At 45.6% G+C, this 24,399-nt stretch overlaps 1 protein-coding gene across 1 annotated transcript in view; it reads left to right on the plus strand.

Annotated features, from left to right (window-relative positions):
* Positions 1 to 24,399, plus strand: part of TNFSF11 (TNF superfamily member 11) — a 42,011-nt gene that overhangs the window by 15,725 nt on the left and 1,887 nt on the right. Inside the window, exons 3-4 of the mRNA XM_043892275.1 lie at positions 17,769 to 17,814; positions 17,895 to 17,993. Coding sequence (XP_043748210.1) covers positions 17,769 to 17,814; positions 17,895 to 17,993 — 145 coding nt within the window. The remainder of the gene's footprint in view (positions 1 to 17,768; positions 17,815 to 17,894; positions 17,994 to 24,399) is intronic.

The following is a 24,399-nucleotide window of genomic DNA, read 5'->3' on the forward strand; positions in this document are numbered from 1 at the left end:
GATAGTGGAAAGGGAGGAAGGAAGGATCAAGGCGGTACTTGGAAGCTGAGACATCATCATTTCTAGTAGTGTCTTCTTGTCTGGAACTTACTCATAAGAAGACACTTTGATGCAAGGCAGACTGCACATTGTAGTTTCTGGTTTAGCAGCTGTTTTCACCAAAGCTTGAGGAAAGGTGGTTGCCTGTAACTAGTTGCAAAGAGGAAAGGATGGATTCTAAGAGGACAATGACTGGTCTCTGATATTCACTAAATCCTATTTAGGCAGGAAAGTGGGCTCACCATGTGAACAAGAGTTAATTCTATGTATATACAAGTATACAAAAAATTGGAGCAGTCAAGAATTTATTTTCTAAAAGTTAAAGTATACTTTAGGATTATTTAGATTCCAAAAGAGAGAGAAATTTGAAAGTAGATTTAATAGCATGCATCTTTCTGAGGAACTTCCAAAGCTTTGTTTAATCCTATGCATCTGAGATCTTTGAATAAATTTTGATTCTCACTTTCCCAGTTTTTGGTAGGTTTTGTGGGTTCAAGAACATAAATTTAAAACCAGAAAGTCCATCAGACTGAGTGGTTGTTTTTCCCATCTGTAAAGCCGGGTCCTTAAAATTCCGATGTCAATTATTACAGGAAGCATATTTCCACTTTTAAAACCAAAGTCTATGAAAAAGCAAGTAAAACTGAATAGATCTTAACTACTTATGAAATTATAATCATTGCAGTTGTTAATATAGACATTATTTTTCATTTGCTTTTTAGTTAAATTCACATGACAAAAACAAGGGGAAAAATTAAACCCCATTCATTATCTCTTTGCCTTTGTATATAAGAGTATGTGTCCCAAGAAAGTTTCTTGTAAACCCACAAGGCAACTTGGGGTTTGGGGGCACTGACGTTCCCAAGTCAAGATGTTAGTCATGTAGTGGTTTTCCAATGGGATTTCATCTCTGCCATAACAGTTTTGGGAACTGCAATTCCATCAACCCCAATCATATCTAGCATTTATAAAAGCTGCCTTTATGGGAAAGCCAAAGCATGACCCACAGAATTTTCCTACAAAACCAAGCCATCTACTGGTTTTTGTCCAACAACGACCCATTAGCTGTGATGGGCTCAGTCACAGGGGAGACACAGGGCAAAAGGTAGGAGGATTTGCAAAAGGGACATAACCAGTGAGTGATGTTGTGGGAGATGGGCTTATCTTCATGCCAGAAGTACTCCAGGGGTGGAAGAAGAGATATTCTGGCTTGACATTAAAAAAGAAAACAGAAGACCAAGGGCATGCCTAAAAGAGGAGCGTCTCATAATGTGACACAGGCTCTCGGACTGCAGTTGCGGAAGTCGGTAAGACTGAGGGTCCTCAGTTGGAGGGGACCTGGTGACGGATGCTTGGATTGCTCCACCAGGAGTGTCTCATCCTAGGAGAGGCCAGCCTGCGGAGCTGGAGAGAATGCTGTGCCCTTGAGTGGCATTTCCCAAACCTGGCTTGATCTTAAAAATCACTTGGGGAGCTTGTTTAAAACAGAAATGAAAGGCTCCCAGATCTGTTACAAAGATTCTGATTTGGTAGTTCAGGAGTAGACTCTGTGATTTGGGAAATCTTTCTTAGAAGGGCTGGTCTGTCTCTAAAGGAAGGCTTCAGGGTAAATACTGACCAAAGAGGTGTTCTAAGTGTCTTATGGAGAAGGACACGGCACCCCACTCCAGTATTCTTGCCTGGAGAATCCCATGGACAGAGGAGCCTGGTGGGCTGCAGTCCAAGGGGTCTCAAGAGTGGGGCACGACTGAGTGACTAAACCACCACCAAGCATCTTATGAAGCGGTGAGAGCCACTGGGGGCCAGGGAAGCCACTGGGGAGTGACATGCCTGTATTTGAGAAGCAGGATTCAGCCCGTGTGGTACGGGGAAGACGGGTCTTGGAAGTTGCACAGAACAGTCAGGATCTGAGATGTGTGCTGTGCTCAGTCGCTCAGCCCTGTCAGACTCTTTGCGGCCCCGTGGACTGTAGCCCGCCAGGCTCCTCTGTCCATGGGATTCTCCAGGCTTCTCATAACCTCCTTCAGTGATCTTCCCGATCCGGGATCAAACCTGGGCCTCCTGCGGCTCTTGCATTGGCAGGCAGATTCTTGACCACTGCACTGCCTGGGAAGCCCATATCTGAGATGACCAGGCAGCAAATATTTGCTTGAACTTTTCAAGATTTGAGGTCTGAGAGGTCCATCCTCATGTAGCTTCCTTATCACTAGAGTGCTCCCTCAGTTCTCAGGTTTTGCTCTTTGAGTGCACTAGGTGGTGATGGTAGTGATGGCAGGGGTGATGGTGGTGATGATGGTGGTGGTATTGGTGATGGTGGGGGTGATGGTGGTGGTGATGGTGGTGGTATTGGTGATGGTGGTGATAGTGGTGGTATTGGTGATGGTGGTGGTATTGGTGGTGGTAGGGGTGATGGTGGTGGTATTGGTGATGGTGATGGTGGTGGTATTGGTGATGGTAGGGCTGATGGTGATGGTATTGGTGGTGGTATTGGTGATGGGAGGGGTGATGGTGGTGGTATTGGTGATGGTGATGGTGGTGGTATTGGTGATGGTAGGGCTGATGGTGATGGTATTGGTGGTGGTATTGGTGATGGGAGGGGTGATGGTGGTGGTATTGGTGATGGTGATGGTGGTGGTATTGGTGATGGCAGGGGTGATGGTGGTGGTATTGGTGGTGGTATTGGTGATGGCAGGGGTGATGGTGATGGTATTGGTGGTGGTATTGGTGATGGCAGGGGTGATGGTGGTGGTATTGGTGATGGTGGTAGTGGTGGTATTGGTGATGGTAGGGGTGATGGTGATGGTATTGGTGGTGGTATTGGTGATGGTAGGGGTGATGGTGATGGTATTGGTGGTGGTATTGGTGATGGCAGGGGTGATGGTGGTGGTATTGGTGATGGTGGTAGTGGTGGTATTGGTGATGGTAGGGGTGATGGTGATGGTATTGGTGGTGGTATTGGTGATGGTAGGGGTGATGGTGGTGGTATTGGTGATGGTAGGGGTGATGGTGATGGTGGTGGTGGTGGTATTGGTGATGGCAGGTTTGATGGTGGTGATGGTGGTGGTATTGGTGGTGGTATTGGTGATGAGAGGGGTGATGGTGGTGGTGGTGGTATTGGTGATGGCAGGGGTGATGGTGGTGGTATTGGTGATGGTATTGGTGATGGCAGGTTTGATGGTGGTGATGGTGGTGGTATTGGTGATGGTAGGGGTGATGGCGGTGGTATTGGTGATGTTAGTGGTAATGGTGGTGGTATTGGTGGTGGTGGTGATGATGGTGGTATTGGTGATGGTCAGGATAATGGTGGTGGTGTTATAGCAGAAGCAGCAGTAAAAATAATCATGATAATTAGAAACTGTAAAGCTCATATTCATCAGAAACTTGATGCACTCAGAACCTTTTCTCCTCCACGCATATCTCATCTGATCTCCCCTTTCATGGTGAAGGACAGAGCTGTCATCCCCATCACCCCAAACCAGAAGCCAGAAGATGGTCTTGCAGGCTCCCTCTAACTTTTTTACCTCACCCTCACCTTGGGGGTTCTCCTGCCCTCCTAAACTTTCAAGCGCTTCTCTCTGCTCTGTGTCATGACCGTTGGCCCCTCAGTACACGTGTCACTGTCCCCATCATCACTGTTCATCTGGACCACTGCTAGGCAGCCACCCTGTCCTACTCACACTGCCTCTAGCCCACCCTCTACAACTCAGCGATTTCTCAGATGCCAGCTGGAACATGTCACTTACTTTCCTGCTTACAAAAATCCTTCAGTGGACCCTGTAGTCATCAGGATAAAGTCTGAGCTGCTGAAAACGGAACACCAAGTCTTTTGTGTTCTGGGACCCTCCTTCCAACCTCTGCCTCTCCAGCCTCATTATCCTCTGGCTCCATCTCCTCACCCTCCCTTGGCTGTGCTCAGCGGCCCCATCTCACTAAAGGGTTAGAAGTTCCTAGCCTGGCTGTGCCCTTCCCCTCCGCCACTTCCTGCCTCCTTGCTGTGACTTAAGCGCAGTGAGGGCGGAGAGGATGTTTGTCCTGGGTGCAGAGCGTCTTGGCCTCCTGCAGGATACCCGGCCCTTGCAGCCATCAGTGAGCTCTGTGGAATGGACGGATGGATGGATGGATGAAGTATAGGTCTTCGTGCATGTTCTGTATGTGCCATTCCATGCTTCTCTTTGTGTACAGTTTTTATTTGTCTTTCAAAATTTAGCTCAGCCATTACTTTATACGCAAAAAAGTGAAAGTGTTCATCACTCAGTCACGGCTGACTCTTTGTGACCCCATGGACTGTAACCCCCCAGGCTCCTCTGTCCATGGGATTCTCCAGACAAGAATACTGGAGTGGGGTGCCATTTCCTTCTCTGGGGGATCTTCCCCATCCAGGAATCAAACCTGGGTCTCCTGCATTGACAGGCAGATTCTTTACCACCTGAGCCACCAGGGAAGCCCCCCGTGATGCCTGCCTGCCCACCTTTGGGGTCAGGAACCCCTGTGGTGCACACCTGGGGCTTCTTGCATTCACCCCAGCATGGCATCGACGCCAGGGGCCTGGTGCTGGCCTGACACACCCAAATGCAAGCTTTCCAAGGGCAGAGACTCTGTGATGTTGTGTTTCTTTACCCAGTGGCAGGCATGCAGTTGATGCTCAAGGAATGTTTAAAGAACCAGCTTAATGAATTTATGAGTGATCTGTGCTCAGCCCTGCTCTTGATGTCATCAAGCAGCTGACGGTTTAATATTGCCAGAAGCTGGCCACATTATCAATGCCCAGAAGATTCTCCTTAAGGGCTGGAGTGTGTTCCCAAGCGTGGTTCTTTAAGGCATGAACGTAACAGGGATTGTGAGGCTGGAGAACCCTCATGGCCAAGCTCTCCCCTCCCTCCCTGGCCTCACTGGTCCACAGTGGCTGGCCTGTACCTCTGTCCCGCTTCGAGCTCCATTCCTAGCTGTCAGAGATACTGTGGGGAGAGACTATGTGAATAACCTTCCTCGGCAGAGGTGGAGGGGTGCGGGGATGAGGCTTTGTGGATGTCAGAAACCCTGCCAGTGTGCAGTGGCATGATTATGTTGGAAAGTAGCGAAAGAGGACTTCTCTGGCAGTCCGGTGCTTGATCCACCTGCCGATGCAAGGGACACAGGTTCGATCCCTGGTCCTGGAAGATTCCGCATGCCGTGGGGCGCCATGCGCCACAACTGTTGAACCTGTGCTCTAGAGGCGGGAGCCGGTGTGTGGTAGAGCCTGTGCTCTGCAACAAGAGACGCCGCCGAATGAGAAGCCCACTCACCCCAATGAAGAGTAGCCCCTGCTCGCCACCGCAACTGGAGAAAAGTCTGTGCACAGCAACAAAGGCCCATCCTGGCCAGAAGTAAATAATGAATTAATTAATCAAAAAAATAAAAGTGGCAAAAGAGAGCAGAGATGCAGTAAATAGCACAGTTAGCCCAAGATGCTCCACTGCTGTTAGTCGGCTAAGCCCTTAGATGAAACTTTGCAACAAGTACCTGAGCGCAAGACATTTTAAAACTGAGCTCTTTATGAAGACTAATATTGCTGTCATAAGGCTACTTTATGAAAACTCGAGGGGACCTTTAACTGTAGCAGAAACTTCCTCATTTAAACCATGAAGGTTAAACAATAAAAACTAATTTTCTATTCCCAGTATAGCCATCGCCCGGCCAGGAAGGCATCACTCTGCTTTAGGAAAACAAGGGCACTGTATTCTTCAGCCCTTCGGTGGGTAGAGTCCATTATCTGTGTGCAAAGACATGTCTTTTCCAATCAGCAGCCTCTTCTGGGAGAAATGAGCCCCCGCTTGCCAGCTGTACTTAGCGGGGGAGGAGGATACTGGTCCACATCTTGGTAAAGCTCTTCCCTGAGAATTTCCAGGGATGGTTGTGGCTGGGGTGGGTGATTCAGTGAGGAAACAGAGATGAGGAGATTCAGAATGGGGTGTGTGAGGGCAGGGAGGTAGAACCCCCTGTTTGGCTTTGAGGGATTTTTTTTTTAATTGGAGGATAGTTGCTTTATAGTTGGAAGGACTGATGCTGAGGCTGAAACTCCAGTATTTTGGTCATCTTATGTCAACAGACAGCTCATTGGAAAAGCCCCTGATGCTAGGAAAGACTGAGGGCAGAAGAAGGGGGTGTCAGAGGACGAGATGGCTGGGTGGCATCACTGATGCAATGGACGTGAACTTGGGCAAGCCTCAGGAGATGGTAAGGGACAGGGAAGCCTGGTGTGCTGCAGTCCGTGGGGTCTCAGAGGTGGACACGCCTGGGCAATTGGACGACAGCAACAGTTGCTTTATGATGTCATGTTAGTTTCTGCTCTACTGCAGAGTGAATCAGTTCTGTGTGTACAGACCATCCCTTCCCCGTTGAGCCTCCCTCCCACCCCCTCACCCCAACCATCTGGGAGAGAGAATTTTTTAAAGCAATAGTGTTTGGTTAAAAATAAAACGAGTTTTAGGGAACAAAGGGTAAAATTACAAATTCAGGTCTGAGATGGCTCTTACCTTCAGGGTTAGTGGGGCATCTGTTGTATCTCCTGCCCCCGTCCCCCACCTAGACACTCACTGGGCCCTGGACCCCTCCCCTCTCCCCCCCCTCCCCCCGGGGGATGGGTGGAGCTGCCCCTCCCCCTTCCCAGTGCTCCCGCCCTCTCGGTCCTGGTACCCCCATACCCTGGGGGCTCTGGGCCTGGAAGCACAGGCTCCACTCTGCCTGAATAACAAATGTTTAGGTGGTGGTATGCAATTACCCAAGTCATGTCTGACTCTGTGACCCCATGGACGGCAGCACGCCAGGCCTTGCGGTCCTTCACCATCTCCCAGGGTTTGCTCAAATTCATGTCCGTTGAGTCAGTGATGCTGTCCAACCATCGCATCCTCTGCTGCCCTCTTCTTTTGCCTGCAGTGTTTCCCAGCATCAGGGAACCCCTTAATGGCTCCTGCCCTTAAAGTTCTTTGCCTTGAGGTGTTTTCCGAGTGTTACCCATTGACTCTTCACAATAAGCCAGGAGGTCTCCGGCTCCATCCAGGTGCATACAAAGTGTCCCCTGACATCCTGTGGATTAGAAATTCCAAGCAAGCATTAGGGGAGGGACAAAGAGGGGCTGAGACACCGATTCTAAATCAACTCTAACCCGTCTCTTGGACTTCCCTGGCAGTCCAGTGGTTAAGACTGCACTGTTAGTGTACGGGGCGTGGGTTCAATCCCTCATCAGGGAACTAGAGCCCACATGCCAGTTAGCTCGGCCTAAAAAAAAAAATCCTGTCTCTTTGTTGTTCCATAGCTTCTGGTGCTTTTTCTTTCTGTGCTTTGTGAGCCAAGAATGCCATGGAAATAAAATCTTTACGACTAAAGATGAGCTATCCATAGGACAGTAAGATCCCTCTCCAGGGAAGGAGCTGTGTGCCACGTCTGTGTGGATGGAAGCGCAGGAGACCTGCAGAAGGAATGACTCGGAAGTGGTGCCGTGCGGCTTGAACGCCCAGAGTGTTCTCAGGGGTGATGGGCTTTGGGGGTGCAGGGAAGGAATGGCAGGAGAGCCTGGGTTGGTAACCAGCCCGGTCATGCGCGGCCTCACAAGTCCAGGTTAGGAATTAGACTTGTTCCTGAAGTCTGCAGGCAGCCCCTGCAGGGTTTTCAGAAGAGAAGGGACTTCATCAATAGAGGGATGGATGAAGAAGATATGGTACATATACAAGGCGGAATATTACTTTAGCCATAAATATTAATATTAATTATCCATATATATATTTGTATATAATTGACCAACATCTATAATTTGGCCATAATATTAATTGGCCATAAAAAGAATGAAATAATGCCATTTGCAGCAACATGGAGAGATAGACCCAGAGATTATCATACTAAAGGAAATGTCAGAAGAAGACAAATACCATATGATATTGCTTATATGTGGAATCTAAATAAAAAGACACAAATGAATTTATTTGCAAAACAGAAATAGACTCACAGACATAGAAAACTAACTTATGGTTACTGTCGTGGTCCCGGCACGGGTTGGAAAAGCATTTCCAGACACGAGGCAGAAGGAGAGGGAAATAAAGTTTATTAGAGTGGGAGACACTGTTAGAACAGCAGGCTGGCTCAAGGGGGATCTGACATTGAACAGGGGTCCTTAGTCCACTTTTATACCCGGGATACAAGGAGTGGGGTAGGGGTCTTGCGGGTCATTTGGATGAGGCACCTATACTGGGTTGGGAAAGATTAAGGCAAATGTCTTCTCCCTGTGGGGTAGGAGGGGAGACAGGTTATACCGCTCAGGAGGACCTGAAATCCGTTAATAGTTACAACACGGGGGAGGGAAGAATGATAAGGGTCTGGCTTTTTTGTTCCTACAGTCCAAGGCCCTCCTGGGTTTTATCTGCTCTTTTGTCCTTGGGTCACCACAGTTACCAACCGGGAAAGACGGGGGAGGGATAAGTTAGGAGTGTGTAACGTATACACACTACTATGTATAACCTAGATAACCAACAAGGACCTACTGTATAGCGTAGGGAACTTTACTCAGTATCTTGTAATAACCTATAATGGAAAAGAATCTGAAAAAGTTTATCTACACCTGATGCGAAGAGCCAACTCATTGGAAAAGACGCTGATGCTGGGAAAGGTTGAAGGCAAGAAGAGAAGAGGGTGATGGAGGATGAGATGGTTGGATGGCATCACCGACTCGATGGACATGAGTTTGAGCAAACTCTGGGAGATGGTGAAGGACAGGGAAACCTGGGGTGCTGCAGTCCATGGGGTTGCAAAGCGTAGGACACGACTTAGCGACTAAACACACACATATATATCTATATATAGATACATAGTATCTGATTCATTTTGCTGTACGCCTGAAACTAACATAATATTGTAAATAAACTAATTTCAATAAAATTAAAAAAAAAAACACCATTTTTTAGAAAATAGAAGATAAGGGCCTTGCTCCCTTTCGGACTTTCTGACGTTTGCTCTAGCAGCAATGGGCTGGTTTGAGGAAAGCAGGAGCCCAGGAGAGCGGGTAGGAGGCTATTATTGTAACTCTAATGAGAAACGATGACAGGTTGAAGGAAGGCAGTGGTCCTCTGGCTGGAGAGATGAGGATGGATTTCTGAGCTCTTTACAAGGTGGAAGTCTGCAGGATTTCTCTGCAGGAATAGGAAACTGGCTATTCATTTTCGGAAGCAACCCGCGTGTGACATTCATGTGCTAACTCGGCTGATGAATACACTATTCTCGTAACTAGGTTGGAGAAGAATTACAGGAAGGGTATCATTAAGATGTTAAAATGAATGCATTACATATGTTAACAAGTGTATGAACCCTGTATTATATCTGGCAAACGGGGTGTTAAATCCTTGCTCAACCAGCCAGATGTCCCTGCAGCTGCCTCTGGGATTGCAGAGGGAAGCAGCCACCTGAGACCCCAGCTAGGAGCTGGTGCCAGGGGCATCTGGCGAGACAAATCTCTCCTCTTGCGCTCTGACTGACAGGTACCGCATGGATGGCGCCAGTCACGTCACAATGCCCAGGTGGGCTCTTCGGTCTGATGAGACCAGACTCCAGCGAATTGACTTTTCTCAGGGTCATCTTTACAGTTGGGAGTATCCTCAGTGAAGATTTGTATCTGTTTATCCATGTGATTTTATAAGACCAAATTAATAACATTCACTCTTGAATTGGAAGGCTCTCAAAGTCTTGTTGGGGGCGGTTATCCAGCTGAGTTTGCAGAGGCTGGTTTAAGCGTTTGCTGTCAAAGTTTAAATAACCTGGAGCAAAATTCCCATGACTGCTCAAAAGGAGCTGAAAGTACTGACAGGTGTTTATTTTTATTGAGTACGATCTCTCCTAAGTGGCTCTGATATATCAAGGTTGAGCCAGTTCTGGGATGTCTCTCCCCCGCTTCTCTTTGGCAAAATGATCCGAAAATATTGTAAGATGTTCACGGGTGCCTGGCAGAACAGTCTCCCCATCACACTCCCAGGAATTGTACTTAGATGTTGAATTAAGGAGGAAGTTGAAGAGAAGCCATCCGAGAGACCAGATTTACACAATCCTATTCATCTCTCGTGTACTCTCTCTCTTGAAGGAGAAATTGTGAAATCCCAACATTTTTCAATGAGTGAAATAAAAAGTGGAAATTAAAGAAAAAGAAAAAATCATACCGGTTGTTTTCTTGTCCGTTCAAATGTACTGTGACGGCAAAGATGAAAAAGTCAGTGCAGTCTAAATAGGAAAATACCACAAGGAGAAGATTTTTCAAACTGTTTTGTAATTTCCTCATCTCTATTGTTTTTAGAACTTTGTGGAGTCGGGTCAGATGGCAGTTTCAGACCTGGAAGTCTGGCTTGTCGATGTTAGACGGTGTCCGCTAGGTGGCAGCATGTCAGAGGATTTCTTTTATCCTTGAATTGGCAGTGATTTCTTTGGCAGTCTACTAGTAGTTCGGTTTTTCTCTTTTGTTCCACTTTGAAAAGGGGTTAAATGAAGCTCTCGCAATTTAGACGCAAATCATGCTTATTTTAAAATGCAAAAATTAGCTGAAAAGCCTAGTTGTTATAGTGTGACCACAAATAGTTTCATTCGTTCATGGGATTTTCCTAGGAACTTACAGGTAACGATCCTAATGGTCCTGAGTAGATTCTGGAAGCCAGGGGGGTAGTTCTCTTTGTCCTTGAATGTGACAGATGCTAAACATGCTCTCTTCTGAGAAGGCAGATCGCCGATGTTCCTGGGGAACAGTACGCTGGGTCCTCTTTAGGAGTTCTCAGCCAACAGAAGATAGCAGAGAGGGCAGTCTGCCCAGCTTTCTCACCCTGGAGACTGTTTTTGGCTTCTGCTGGAGGCTGTTTGCTGGGAGGTGTGTCAGAACTCTCTACACTTCTTTATACATAGCTGTGGGCATTCTGGATGACAGGAGGGAGACAACATATGATTGTATTGTGTGTGTCAACTTAAAAACTGTTCACAACCTAGAAGTTGAGAGTTATGTTTTATTCAATGGGAATTTTTAGGACCTCAAGCCAGGAGACAGCATCTCAAGTGACCGTGAGGGAACGGCCCTGAGGAGGCGAAGGCAGGAGCCAGGTTAGACAGAAGTTTCGTGACAACGGGCAGGGAGTCTGAACGTCAAAAAATTACTGTTAATTAAAGGAGACGGATAACCCACGTTAAGGCATTTAGTGTTTTTCTATGTATGGGGAGATGCAAGAATCTGGGCTCACTCAAATCATTCCCTTGATATGCCCCTCAGCCATCTGGGGCTTCCCTGCTGGCTCAGATGCTAAAGAATCTGCCTGCAGTGCAGGAGACTCAGTTTCAACCCCTAGGTCCGGAAGATCCCCTAGAGAAGAGAATGGTACCCACTCCAGGATTCTTGCCTGGAGAATTCCATGGACAGAGGAGCCTGGTGGGCTACCATCCATGGGGTCGCAAAGAGTGGGACACAATTGAGAGGCTCACGCTCCTGTTTTCCGGTCCTGAGTGTCTCACCACAGGGAGTGACTGCAGTCTGGTGGCCGCTCGATGGCAGGCGTTCTCCCCTTCCTGGGCTCCCTCACCATCCCATCACCATCGGTGGTGGCTACGATCGCCGGTGAACAAGGTGGCATCCTTGTTTACTGATCCAGCAGGAAGTATTCCATTTCTCAGTGTGTATCCAGGCAGTTAACTTTTTGAAAAAAGAAATTTACCACTGGGTTTAAAATAAGATAAAACCCATATAACATTCTTTAAAAGATCTCTTTCATGTGAATAATTTGTTCAGAGGAAAGGAGTTGGGATGTTCTTTGTAGTGTCTTCCCCAAATTAGACAGATCAGATCTTTCTGAATTCAAAGAAACCAGAAGCAGTGTCGGAATGATAAGATTTAGGACTAAAGAACTCTGCGAATTTTAAAACACTCTAATTAATGTGACAAAAAGAGAGGACGACTGTGGATGAAAATAAATGTAGATGCAAAGCTTGGGAGATAAATAGAATTGTACTCCTTCAGAAGAGTCTCCTATAATCTTGAAAATTAAGAATACTAGGGGGCCATTCAAGAGAGAACTGCATGCTATGCGCACAGTCAAGCATCTGATCTTTGAGAAGAGTGACCGTGCTGGCCCTGCTCCATGGCGGGGCCTTGATGGAGTCACTAGTGGAGGTGTGAGGCCCCCATGCCCGGGGCCCTCGTGGCCGAGTCTGGGGGCTCCGCCACCCGGCAGGCAAGCTCTGAACTCACCTGGGTAGGTTCTGAGCCTGCTGTTCTCTGAAGACTCCCTTCCCCCCGCCCCAGGAATTCTGAGACCATGTTTCCTGTTATTGAGGTTCTTTTTTGTCAGATTCTTGGTCAAGGTGGGCCTCCTTTCAGAATTACTATTTCAGGGAGGGAACCACCCTCTAAGGATTTCTTGACAGGTGGAGAGAGGGGAAAAAACAGACTTTTTCCCTCCCCCCACTTAGGTTCACCAGTGGGGGTCCTATAAATTAGACTGACAAAAGACAAATTAATAAGAGAAGCCATCCCAGTTTATTTAATGTAAGTTTTATGCAACACAGGAGCCTTCATAAGGAAATGAAGACCCACAGGAATAGTTAAGCTGAGTGGTTTTTATACTCAGTTTGATGAAGAGTGGAGAGGTGTAGGAAAAAATGGGACAGGACAGGACAGGGTCTGAGTGAAGGCGGGTACACTGGGGGAAACTTACCAAGGCCTGTTCCTTCATTTTTTTTTTCCTTCATATTTAAGCTAGATCTTGCAGCAATCACTTTTTCCCCAAATAGAAAAAAACAGGATAATGTTTTTATTAATCAACCCCTGACACAGCTCTGTAATATGATTTTTCCAATATTTGTTGCCCACATAGTCTTTGTTCCTTTATACGAAAATTGTGTAACCTTTTTTTTTTAAACTTCTTATTTTATATTGGCATATAGTTGCCAATTAATGAGGAGGGCATGGCAACCCACTCCAGTGTCCTTGCCCGGAGAATCCCCTGGACAAAGGAGTCTGGTGGGCTACAGTCCATGGGGTTGCAAAAAGTCAGACCTGACTGAAGCAACTTAGCAGGTATGCATGCATAGCCGATTAACAATGTTGTGATAATTTCAGACGGACAGCAGAGTGACTCAACCATACATACACATGTATCCATTCTCCTTCAGTTTCCTCTGGGTGTCCTCCCTATCTTAAGAGATAAAGAGGCTCCTTTCTTCCAGATGGGGAAGGTACCTCTCACCTGAGGGTCTATGACCTGCTTCAGGGGAGGAGAAGGAAGCCAAGTAGTTCCTCCAGCATCTGCCATTTCTCAAAATCATATGGTTTAAAATATTCCATTTGCTAAATCACTATTTTGGGGGCAGAACTCCATCACAGGCCACTGATACTTTCCTGCCAGCCTCCTAGAGTATAGTCTTCTAAAGAGGAGCATGTGCATGCTCAGTCATGTCTGACTGTTTGTGACTCCATGGACTGTAGCCCACCAGGCTCCTCTGTCTGTGGGATTTCCCAGATAAATCGTGAGAATATAATAAATGACTAAATAGAGCTCTCACCAAACCACCATTCATGGAAATGCTCAAATAGTAGTGTTTCTCTATGCCTGCTACATATTAGAATCACCTGGGGAGATCATTGTAAAAAAAACTAGCAAGTCAATATCAGACTAATTGAATTAGACTGGCTGGAATTGGACCAGGGCACCCCAAAACTATATAGTCTTTTTGTTATGTTCATGGTTAATATGTGTACACATAAATAAGAGTGATCTTAGAGTTCAGAAGATTGGAGGTGGGGTAAGAATATAAGAACAGACACTGAGTCTACATTTTTTGTACTTTGCTTTTCATGTGGATGCTTCCCTATATGGTTTTTGAGAAGAAACTGCAATTCTTGGATACCCAAAATTGTATAACATGGAAGTAGCATTACCTCATGGGTGTTCAGCTTGAGTTTTAATTCATCCTGGGTCATGACACATTTTTTTTTTTTAAAGCAGACATTGAACGTGCTTCTGAATGGCTCTGGTTATTGAATGTTCTTGTAATAAAGAGATTCTATGACAGCACTGACCTAGCAGCTGCTGATTAAATGGACAGAAGTTCATTCCCAGGTGGGAGAGAACACAGTTTCTCTGCCCACTTAATCGGTGACTTTTGTCTGCTGCTTCTTTGGCTGGTCTCAAGCTTTGAGAAAATCTCAGAGGTGCGCACCTCTGAGATCTTTGGGGAGGAGAGCGGGATTGCTCTTCTCAAATGGAGGCCCCAGGTCATCCACGCCAGCTCATCTGTGAGAAATGTGAATTCTCAGACTCCACCCCGGGAAGTCAGGCTTCACGTGCAAGGTTGAGAACCGCAGAGCTAGCACGACAGTTCTTTCCTTGTCTTTCTCAAGACCAAGTGTGCTCTTCTCAGTCGGAAAGCCCCGAGCAGACCTTCCCTGGCCTCTGTCACACTGGGCCCTGCTTCCTTCTTCCCTCCCCCACTGCCTTCTCAACAGCTGGTTGTGGTTTGGGGGCTCCGGCAAGAGATGAGTGCATCCTTCTACTCCACCCTCTTGAACCCCGTTGCCCCCTCTTCCTTCTGATGATGAGGTCCATCAGGGCTAGAGGGAAAATGAGAGGCAGCTTGAAGTCTCAGAACTCCTGCCATCCAGGTTCCAACTCCTGTTCAAGTCTTCTCAGAGGTAGTGATCAGATGAAGTTTCGTTATAGACGCCTGTATAAATAGATAAAGAGATACACAGTGTATAAAGATATATTTAACCATAAGTATATAAAGCTATATACACTGTATATACATTTCATATGTTGGGTTGGCCAAAAGGTTCATCCATAAGATGGTACAGAAAAAATCTGAACAAACCTTTTGACCAACCCAATATATATCTTCATTTTATATGTATAAATATATATAATGAATACAGATACATTATGTATGCAATATATTACACATTTGCAAGAGATGTATACAATGTATCATTGTGTATATATAAATGCATAAATACACACACACTGTAAAATAGGTAGGTTGTGCATGTATAAATCTTTGTTGAGATTGCAGGGAAGACTAGGAAATTCCAGAAATCAGGGTCCCATTGGGAACCCAGAGATCATGAGAAGAGAGTCGAGGGATGGGCAGTCAGCAGGGGAGAGAAATAAATCATGGATGGAGTGGGGAGAGGGAAAGGGCCTGGTGAGGACCACTGCGCCGCACAGCCCCGAAGCACCGGCCACCATTTGCCTAGAAATGTCCTGCAGTGACGCCCGTGAGCAGTAAGGGCAGGAGGCAGCCCTGGATGAGGCTGAAAAGTTTCCATTAAAGTCAGAGGACACATCTATGGATACCAAAGGGGAAAGGGGAAGATGGGAGGAATTGGGAGCTTGGGACTGACATATATAGACTATCAATACTGTGTATAAAATAACTAATGAGAACCTGCATACAGCACAGGGGACTCTCCTTAACGCTCTGTGGTGTCCTGAAGGGGGAGGACGTCCAAAAGGGAAGGGATATGTGGATATATGTTCATTTTGCTGAACAGGAGAAATTCACACAACAGTGTAAAGCAGCTATACGTAATAAAATTTTTTTTAATGATCCCAATGAGCAAGAAAAGAAAGTTAGGCACACTGTGACTTCTTTAGGCTGTTAGAACAGGTGATTGAAGACAGCTCTGCTGTGTCCTCCAAGGGCCTTTAAAAATAACAGTCTCCATGCCTGCGTCTCCATTGCTGCCCTGCAAATAGGTTTATCAGTACCGTCTTTCTAGATTGCACACGCATGCGTTAACATGTGATGTTTGTCTTTCTCTCAGGGGAAGAAGGGAGTGGGGCGGGTTGAGAGAATAGCACGGAAACAGATACATGACCACATGTGAAACAGATCGCAAGTGGGGATGTGCCGTGTGACACAGGGGGCTCCAGCCGGTGCTCGTGACAACCTAGAGGGGTGGGTGGGGGAGGGGGGAGGGAGGGGCTCAGGGGGGAGGGGACCTGTGTATGCCTGTGGCTGATGCATGTAAGTGTGGCAAGGCCAACACACTCTTGTAAAGCAATTATCCTCCAGGTTAAAAAAAAAAATAGAAAAAAAAAAGTAGCATAGACTCTCTTCTCTCTTGGGGGTCCTGAAGGCAGACAGGAGAATCAGTGTAATTTTATCACTTCTAACTGTTAGCAGTTGAAACTGTGTTTCTGCCTCTATCTACCCATCCATCATCTGTTTCAAAGTCCTTGTCTCCAGACACTCAAAGAACTTGAGCTATCTGGCCCATCTTTTAAACATTGTGGAGGGCGGGGTAGTTAGCATGGATCATCACCCCAATAACAGAGAAATTCGGATTCTCTCCAGAGTGTTTCTAGTGTTAATATGACTAATTATTTATTTGTAAAGTATCCATTTATCTATTTATTTGGCTGCATCAGGTCTTGGTTATCACGTCATGCGGGATCTTTCCTTGTGGCAACAGGCTGCACAGTTGTGGCACAAGGGCTTAGCTGCCCCTCAGCACGTGGGATCTTAGTTCCCCGACTAGGGATCGAACCCGTGTCCCCTGCATTGCAAGGCGACCAGGCAAGTCTCTCTAGTAGTACTTACATGTATGGATTTACCAGACCCTTTGCTAAGTGCTTATGTGTATGAGCTCACTGAATCTTCACAACCGCCTATGATAGCGGCCACCTATGATCAAGGTGCTGTTAGTATGTATGTTAGTACATCCAGGGGACTGGGAAGGGATTTGACCTGAAGTCAAAGCCTGAAGCTTCATCCACATCGCTTTACCATGTAATAGGAGCTAAGGTCTTGATTTCAGTGGGCCTGCAGTTACCTATTGGCCCCCTTACTGTCAGGGCTCAAATGGAGATATGCACTTACCTGTGCCCTTTGTATGGGGTTTCCCCAGGAGCCAGCGGTAAAGAATGTGCCTGCCAGTGCTGGAGGCGTGAGTTCGATCCCTAGGTCGGGAAGATCCCCTGGAGAAGGGAAAGACAACCCACTCCATATTCTTGCCTGAGAAATCCCATGGACAGAGGAGCCTGGCGGGCTACAGTCCATGACATTGCCAAGAGTCAGACACGACTTAGCGACTAAACAACAACAATGCTTTTTATGTACTGGAGCTCTTTCTGCTTCTGCCTTGAGCTTCTACACCTCTATTTGTGGCAATATTTTAAGTTAATTATTGGTAATCTAAAAGCTCCTGGACGTCCATGTAGTACTTTAAATACACTGTGACTTTTTAAAATAAAAAATTAACCACTGGGAGCCAGGCATCTTTCTCTTTCTTATGGGCTGAGCTTCAATGTTATAACGGGAATTCACTAATGAAATAGACATAAAAACAGCCTCCCTAAAGATTTAAGATGGTCATATATTCTGTGATAATTGGTATTTTCCTAGTTAACTTCATCTTCGTTTGTGTACCTGCTACAAATGTTTAATTATGTTTGGTGACTCCATGTTTTATAATTTACACTGTCTTTTATTTCCTCTTACTGTCCGAACAATTTGGTTAGATAGTAGGTGTATAATCTACTTTTTAAGCACATCAAGATAATTCTTTGGAGATGAACGTCCCCTGATGGCTACTTAGAACATCAAGAAATTTTACAACCTATGTATTTTTGGCATCTTTTGAGGGAAAGAGGATTAATTTATGGTATGTCTAACAATCCTGAATTCTTAACTGCCTTATCAAAAGAGTGAGTGTATAAATAAGATTTTTTTTCTTTTTATTGCAGGAAATGCAACATATTGTTAAATCACAGCACATTAGAGCAGAAAAAGGTAAGCGTGGACCTGTACAAATATTTGGAAACCCCTAAGGTGACTCCTCCTTGGGCTAACATGACTTCTTTTATTTCCAGCCATGGTGGAAGGTTCATGGTTAGATCTGGACAGAAGGAACAAGCCTGAGATTCAGCCCTTTGCCCATCTCACGATTAATGCCACTGACATCCCATCAGGTAAGTTTCGATTGCATCCAGCCTGAACAATATTTCAAGAATCATTTGTCAGCCCAACTGAATACTCAGTCTATTCTTAGCCTGTTACCAAAATTTTGAGAGCCTGTAACTTCTAGACCAGAAGAAAAGTCCTCTGGTCTTCAGTTCATCATCCACACCACGAAAACAGTGCTTCTCAATCATGCAGGAATGCACATCATCACTATATTCATTTTCAGGCCATCAGAGTGACTTTATGTTAAACAGCTGCCAGCTGAGGTGGCATAGCGGAGAAGAAGGGTCTCTTGGTATACTCATCTCTGTTTACCCAAGCCAAAGTTGACATATCCCCATGGTTGGCCTATGAGGTGCATGAATTCCTCCAGGTGGTCATATACTCGGGGCCTCCCAGGTAGTTCAGTGGGTAAAGAATCCACCTGCAATGCAGGAGAAGTAGGAGATGTGAGTTTGATCCCTGGGTTGGGACGATCCCCTGGAGGAGAGCATGTTAACCCACTCCAGTACTCTTGCCTGGAGAATCGCATGACAGAGGAGCCTGGTGGGCTGCCGTCCACAGGGTCGCAAAGAGTCAAACACGCCTGAAGTGACTGAGTACACATGCACAGTCATACATTCAGCTGTCTCCTGCAGAGTGCCAGGTGGAAGCTTAGCAGAGTGATATTTCAGGGGCAGGGGCCCTCTAGAAAATGAGACTCTCTTCTTCTCCAGGGGTTTGTCACTTTTTTTCAGGCTAGAAACTTAGCTTAGTGGAGTGGAGACCTGATTTTCTTTTGGAAATGAGGAGACTCAGAGCTCTGCGTCTACATGTACCCAATGTAGTCCGTCGTATAATCCCCAGTGGTTACTTCACATCAGGTTAGGTGAGCATAAAAAAGATTACAAGAACCTTATGATAGTGTCGACTCCATATTGGCACTTGCCATCTGCCTCTACAAGGATTAGATCATGGGCTGCTGTAGCTGTCGGCCTTCAACACCCCCTGAAGGGAGTTCAGGGTGGAGATCAGGAGTGAGGCACTCTGTACTCTGGGAAAACTGGCAAAACATGTCTTTAGATAGATAGATGTTTGCAGGATCTGATTTTATGAGCTCGATCCATGTATCTTCTCATACCCAGGAAAGCACTAAATCCCTTCATGGTGACCTCAGCTCCTCGTGACTAACAGAAAACTTTTGCAAAGATATTGCTTGATTGCACTGAACTCCCCCTTCACCAAAACCATATATATTGACCTTCCCCCTACCTCTGTGGAGCAATTTTTCAGAGCTGTCTGAGGTGCTGTCTCCTAGGCTGCAGTCCTCATTTTGCCCCAAATAAAGCTTAACTCGCATACAACTTAACTTGTAACTCTCACAATTGTGAAAATTTTTTAAGTCAACAATAGAGTTAACATGGAACATTACTATCGTTATACTATTTGTTGAATACACACTATCTGTCAAGCATTTTGCTTTGTATTCATTATCTCTATGTCTAATTATCTCTAATTCTACAACACTGCAAAATAGTGATTATCAGATTTTGCATATAGGGAAACCAAGATGTACCTAGTGTAAGTTACCTGATCCAGGCTACAACATGGCAGGCTTAGGAACTGGATTCCTCTCTAGTTGATTCCCAAGTCTGTACTTTTTGCTCTGTGGATTATCACATAAGTACCTTGTGGCCAGTTGGCTTTGTCAGAGGGAAATACATTCAGTGTTCTTATGTTCCTCTTTTCCCGTAGATGAATGCCGTTTTAGTAGCAGGTGTCTCAGGTCTGACTGCCTGGGTTTGAGGCCCCACTGAACTACTTCCTGATTGGATGACTTGTGTATATTATCGAAATCCTTTGTATGTCAGCTTCTTCATGGGGATGGTAATAGTATCTACTTCCTGCAGCAGCTATGAAGATTTAACCAGCTCGTGTACTAACATGCTTACATGGAAATGAGCATAGAGTAAGCACTCAGTGAATGTAATTTGTTATTTAAAGTTTAATTAAATAAATATTCTTTTTTTCCCCAAAAAAATGATTCAAGGCAAATTTTTCTTGTGCTCTGCTGTGCTCAGTCACTTCAGTCGTGTTCGACTCTGCGACCCTGTGGACTGTAGCCCGCCAGGCTCCTCTGTCCATGGGATTCTCCAGGCAAGAAGTGGGTTGCCATTCCCTCCTCCAGGGCATCTTCCCAACCCAGGGATTAAACCTGAGTCTCCTGCATTGCAGGCAGATTCTTTACCCACTGAGCCACCTGGGAAACCCAAAAGGTTACCACTCCCATACCAGGAGTTGAACATGGGCCACCTGTATGAAAACCAGGAATCAAGACCATATGGGAAGTGCTATTTTTTTTAAAAATCCAAGTTTTAATAAACAGTTTGAGGCCACTATTATATTTAATAGTATGGACCACAAAGGAATTTTGCCTGACTGCAGACATAGAAAGTGAGCAACCAACTCTTTGATTTTCAGAAGATTTTCCTCAACTATCTCTCCTGTCCCAGATATTTGCTTCATAAACAAATTTACTCTTTCTCTGTCTCTTTCTCTCTCTGTGTATGTGCCTTATGGAACTGTTTTAATTTTCTGAGTGGAAAACGATTTTGCATGTTAGCAGAGGCAATCAAATTAATACTGATCTATCATCTGTGTGTGCTGTGAATGTACTCTGCATTTATCTTTTCAGTTCATTTTAAATGGCATATGATAAATATTGCATTAGACTGTGTGCCAAAGTCTATTTGGCAATAACAAGCATGTTTTAGTTATAAAGCTCTCCCTCCAGGCACATAGCATCAAATCATTGCCAAAAACAAGGCAAAAATCCTGGACATTTTCTGATGGTTATTGAGCTTGAGACAGAGTGAAATGAGCTAGTGTATGCTTCTGTTTAAGAAAATAGAGTTTGATCTTCCAGCTTGGTCAGTGCCTCCTTGAGTTCATCTGTCTCCTAGTTTGGACCAGGATTGGACACTTGGGAGAAAGATGGCTTTACGTTTGCATGTTCACTTGGCGTCTCTGTTTCATGCTTGTGCTTAGCTACTCAGTCGTGTCCAACTCTTTGCAACCCCAACCCCTTGGACTGTAGCCCGCCAGGGTCCTCTGTCCATGGGGATTCTCCAGCAAGAATTCTGTAGTGGGTTGCCATTTCCTCTTCCAGCGGATCTTCCCAACCCAGAGATCAAGTCCTGGTCTCCCACACTGCAGGTGGATTCTTCACCATCTGAGCCATGGGCTTCCCTGGGTGCTCAGATGGTAAAGAATCTGCCTGTATCGCAGGAGACCTAGGTTTGATCCCTGGGTTGGGAAGATCCCCTGGAGAAGGGAATGGCTACCCATGCCAGTATTCTTGCCCGGAAAATTCTGTGGACAGAGGAGCCATTTCATACTTATTTATACTTGTTTACACATATGAAAGAAATCAGAATCTGCCTTATACTGATATATTTCAAAGCTTCTTGAATTTTTATTGGGGAGTATTTTTGTGAGTATTTTGTGAGTATTCATGGCTTTCTTAAGGGGATTTCAGGCTAAATAGCTGGAAAGACTTCTCTAATAGCTAATAGCAGTGACTCTAGGGGTTGGGGAGGCTGGGAAGGCTGAAGGTCCTCTAGCGATAGATGCTCAGGCTTGTGTTGTGAGGTCCTCCAACCTGATGGGGGCGCTCTTCTCTTCTTTTCTCCCAGTGGCATCTCTTCATGAACCCTTCAGTTCACACTGATGGTTTTTCTCCTCTGCATACTGTGTGCATTCCATTCTTTGCTTGAACAGTTTCTCTCGCTCACAATGCTCACAATACTCTGCCTTTTCTCAGCCCATCCACATTTGACCCAAGTCCTCCCTGTTCCCTGTCACTGGGCTGAACTCGCCTGATCGCCATTAATTTCTGCAGCTTCCACTAGCAAGTTGCTTTAACTGAAGTTCAACCATGTGTTATGTGACATGCAGAGATGAAAATGTTACATTTTTCATTTTGCATGCCCATTTCTTATTTTCTTCACTTCTAAGTCGTTAGTGCCTTGTGGGTACTCTGCTTGATATAATTCTTAATTATGGGTAGAATGAATGCCCATAGGAAGCACCAATCAAATATTTACTGAATGACTGAATCAATCAGGAAGTGGATAAAAGTAAGTCTGTAAAGCAGGAAATTAGGGCACTCCTTCCACTTGAGGTAACAATGAGAGTGGCATGTGGCCAAGGTTTCTATATTCTTCCCTGCCTTCCCAGACCAATCTCCCAGCCCTTGGTCTAAGGCGAGCTGATCCATCCCATTGAGAGGACAGACCTCACCTTAGACATTCCTCTGCTCTCTGTTAAGGACCATCATGAAAGGAAGATAAAGTGTAAGGCCAATAATTGGTTGGATAAAGGATTGAATACACAAGTAGGGGAAGAAGGAGGTAACCATGTGATGATCTGAGACAGGAAACACCTTGCGTTTCATTAGCTTTGTCAATGGACTAGGTGGCTGTTTTCCAGCCCAGAGAAGTAACTTTGCTAGTGTTTATGAGGATGAGATGAACAGAGCCTGAGAGTCTCGTTTCTGAGTCAGTTGGGACCATGGAATGATACTTATATTTGGGGTGCTTTAGTCTGGGATGATCTGAAGTAGGACCTTGGATGAAGAAGGGTGTGTGTTCTGCTGGTTCTGGAGGCCGCAGTGCTTGTGATGGCGTCTCAGACTCACTCTAGCGCCCTCCGGTGGATAAGATGTGCAGTTCAGGAAGTCTGTCCTATTTCTGAATAGAGGGATTGGAAGCATTGACTTCTTTGCCTTTGAGGCCTAAGGATGGGTGGCCCTACTGTAGCTTGGATCCTCCTGCATTTTTTTTTTTCCTGGTGGAGGAAGAGCCTGGTGTTGAGGTCCCCAGACAATATTCCAGCTGCCCAGTGGCCCTCTGCAGGTATTCTAGAAAAAGATGATGTAGGTGTTCAGGTTTCCCCAGGATTCAGGCCAGTCTTGAAATGTTCTGATTCTACAGGGTTCGCCCAAGGACCCACTCTAACCAAAGGGCTGTCAGCTCTGTGGATCCATGGAATCTACTGTAAGTGTAAGTTTCATGGACTGATTTCTCTTGGCTGACAGGCAGCCAAGAACTTCTCCCTGGCTGCAGAAACTGCTCCTAACCCCATTCTGAGATTCCTCGGCTCTGTTTTGCCTTGTTGGAATTCTAGCAGATGACAACCTTGATTTAGCGTAAGTAGTTACAAAATCCTCTGGTGGAAAACTTTGGATTTTCTGCAGTATAACAGCTTTTTTCTCCACTAGATGAGACCTTTCCCAGTTGGATAATGGATATCCACATAAATACAAATATTTGATTAATGGGGTTTATCATGGATTTATCATGTCACAATTTTTAAAGAAGGGCTTCCCTGGTGGCTCAGTGGCAAAAAAAAATCAGCCTGCCAATGCAGGAGACATGGGTTTGATCCCTGAGTTGGGAAGATCCCGTGGAGAAGAAAATGGCAACCCACCCCAGTATTCTTGCCTGGGAAATCCCATGGACAGAGGAACTGGGTGGGCTACAGTCCGTGGGGCCATAAAAGAGCCGAACATGACTTAGCAGCTAAACAGCAACGACAACAATTTCTAAAGACCTAGTAAAATACACTGAAAGGCCTGAAACAGTCAAAGCATTGGACACATTTAGATGACTTCTAGAAACTTCCACTACTCCAAAATCAGTGGCATGAACATTGGTTGTCACATTTCAAGTGTGAGAAGGGGCTAAAGGAGAATTCTGCTTTCTCAGAAGACATTTTTACCATCCTTTGGTCTTCACAAAAGACTGCATGAAGTTGTGAACCTGGGGAGGGCAATGCCAAGGATGTTTTCTCTGTGAACTTCCCTAGGGGAAGCTTTTCATTCCTGTGAACTTGGGAGGCATTTGGGCTGTTGGAGGAGGGGAGAATCAATGATTATGAGAATATAGTTTAAGAGTTTGACTTTTTAGTCAAAGTTGCTGCGACCCATATTTTCAGCTCCTTCTATGTACCTTTCTCCATGAATTAAAAGAGAAGGTGGGACCATGTGAAATCTGGATATTCTCTTCCTATACTTGTTTTTTTGCTTTCTTGATTCAGCTGCCTTTGGCTGATTCTCTTCCTTCCACCTTTATGCTCTGTAGACTGAATCCTATTACTTCTTTAGGTTATTAGGCTCAGTAGGGCTTCCCTGGTGGCTCAGCAGTAAAGAACCTGTCTGCAATGCAGGAGGCTCGGGTTCGATCCCTGGGTTGGGAAGATCCCCCAGAGAAGGAAATGGCAACCCACTCCAGTATTCTTGCCAGGAAAATCCCATGGACAGAGGAGCCTGGCGAGCTACAGTCCCTGGGGTTGCAAAGAGTTGGACTCAACTGAAGCAACTGAACACACAAGCCCAACAAAATCATTCTTGGTCCTTCTGGAAGGAAGTAATCT

The sequence above is a fragment of the Cervus elaphus genome, chromosome 30 (assembly GCF_910594005.1).
Source record: "Cervus elaphus chromosome 30, mCerEla1.1, whole genome shotgun sequence".
Classification (NCBI taxonomy): Eukaryota; Metazoa; Chordata; class Mammalia; order Artiodactyla; family Cervidae; genus Cervus; species Cervus elaphus.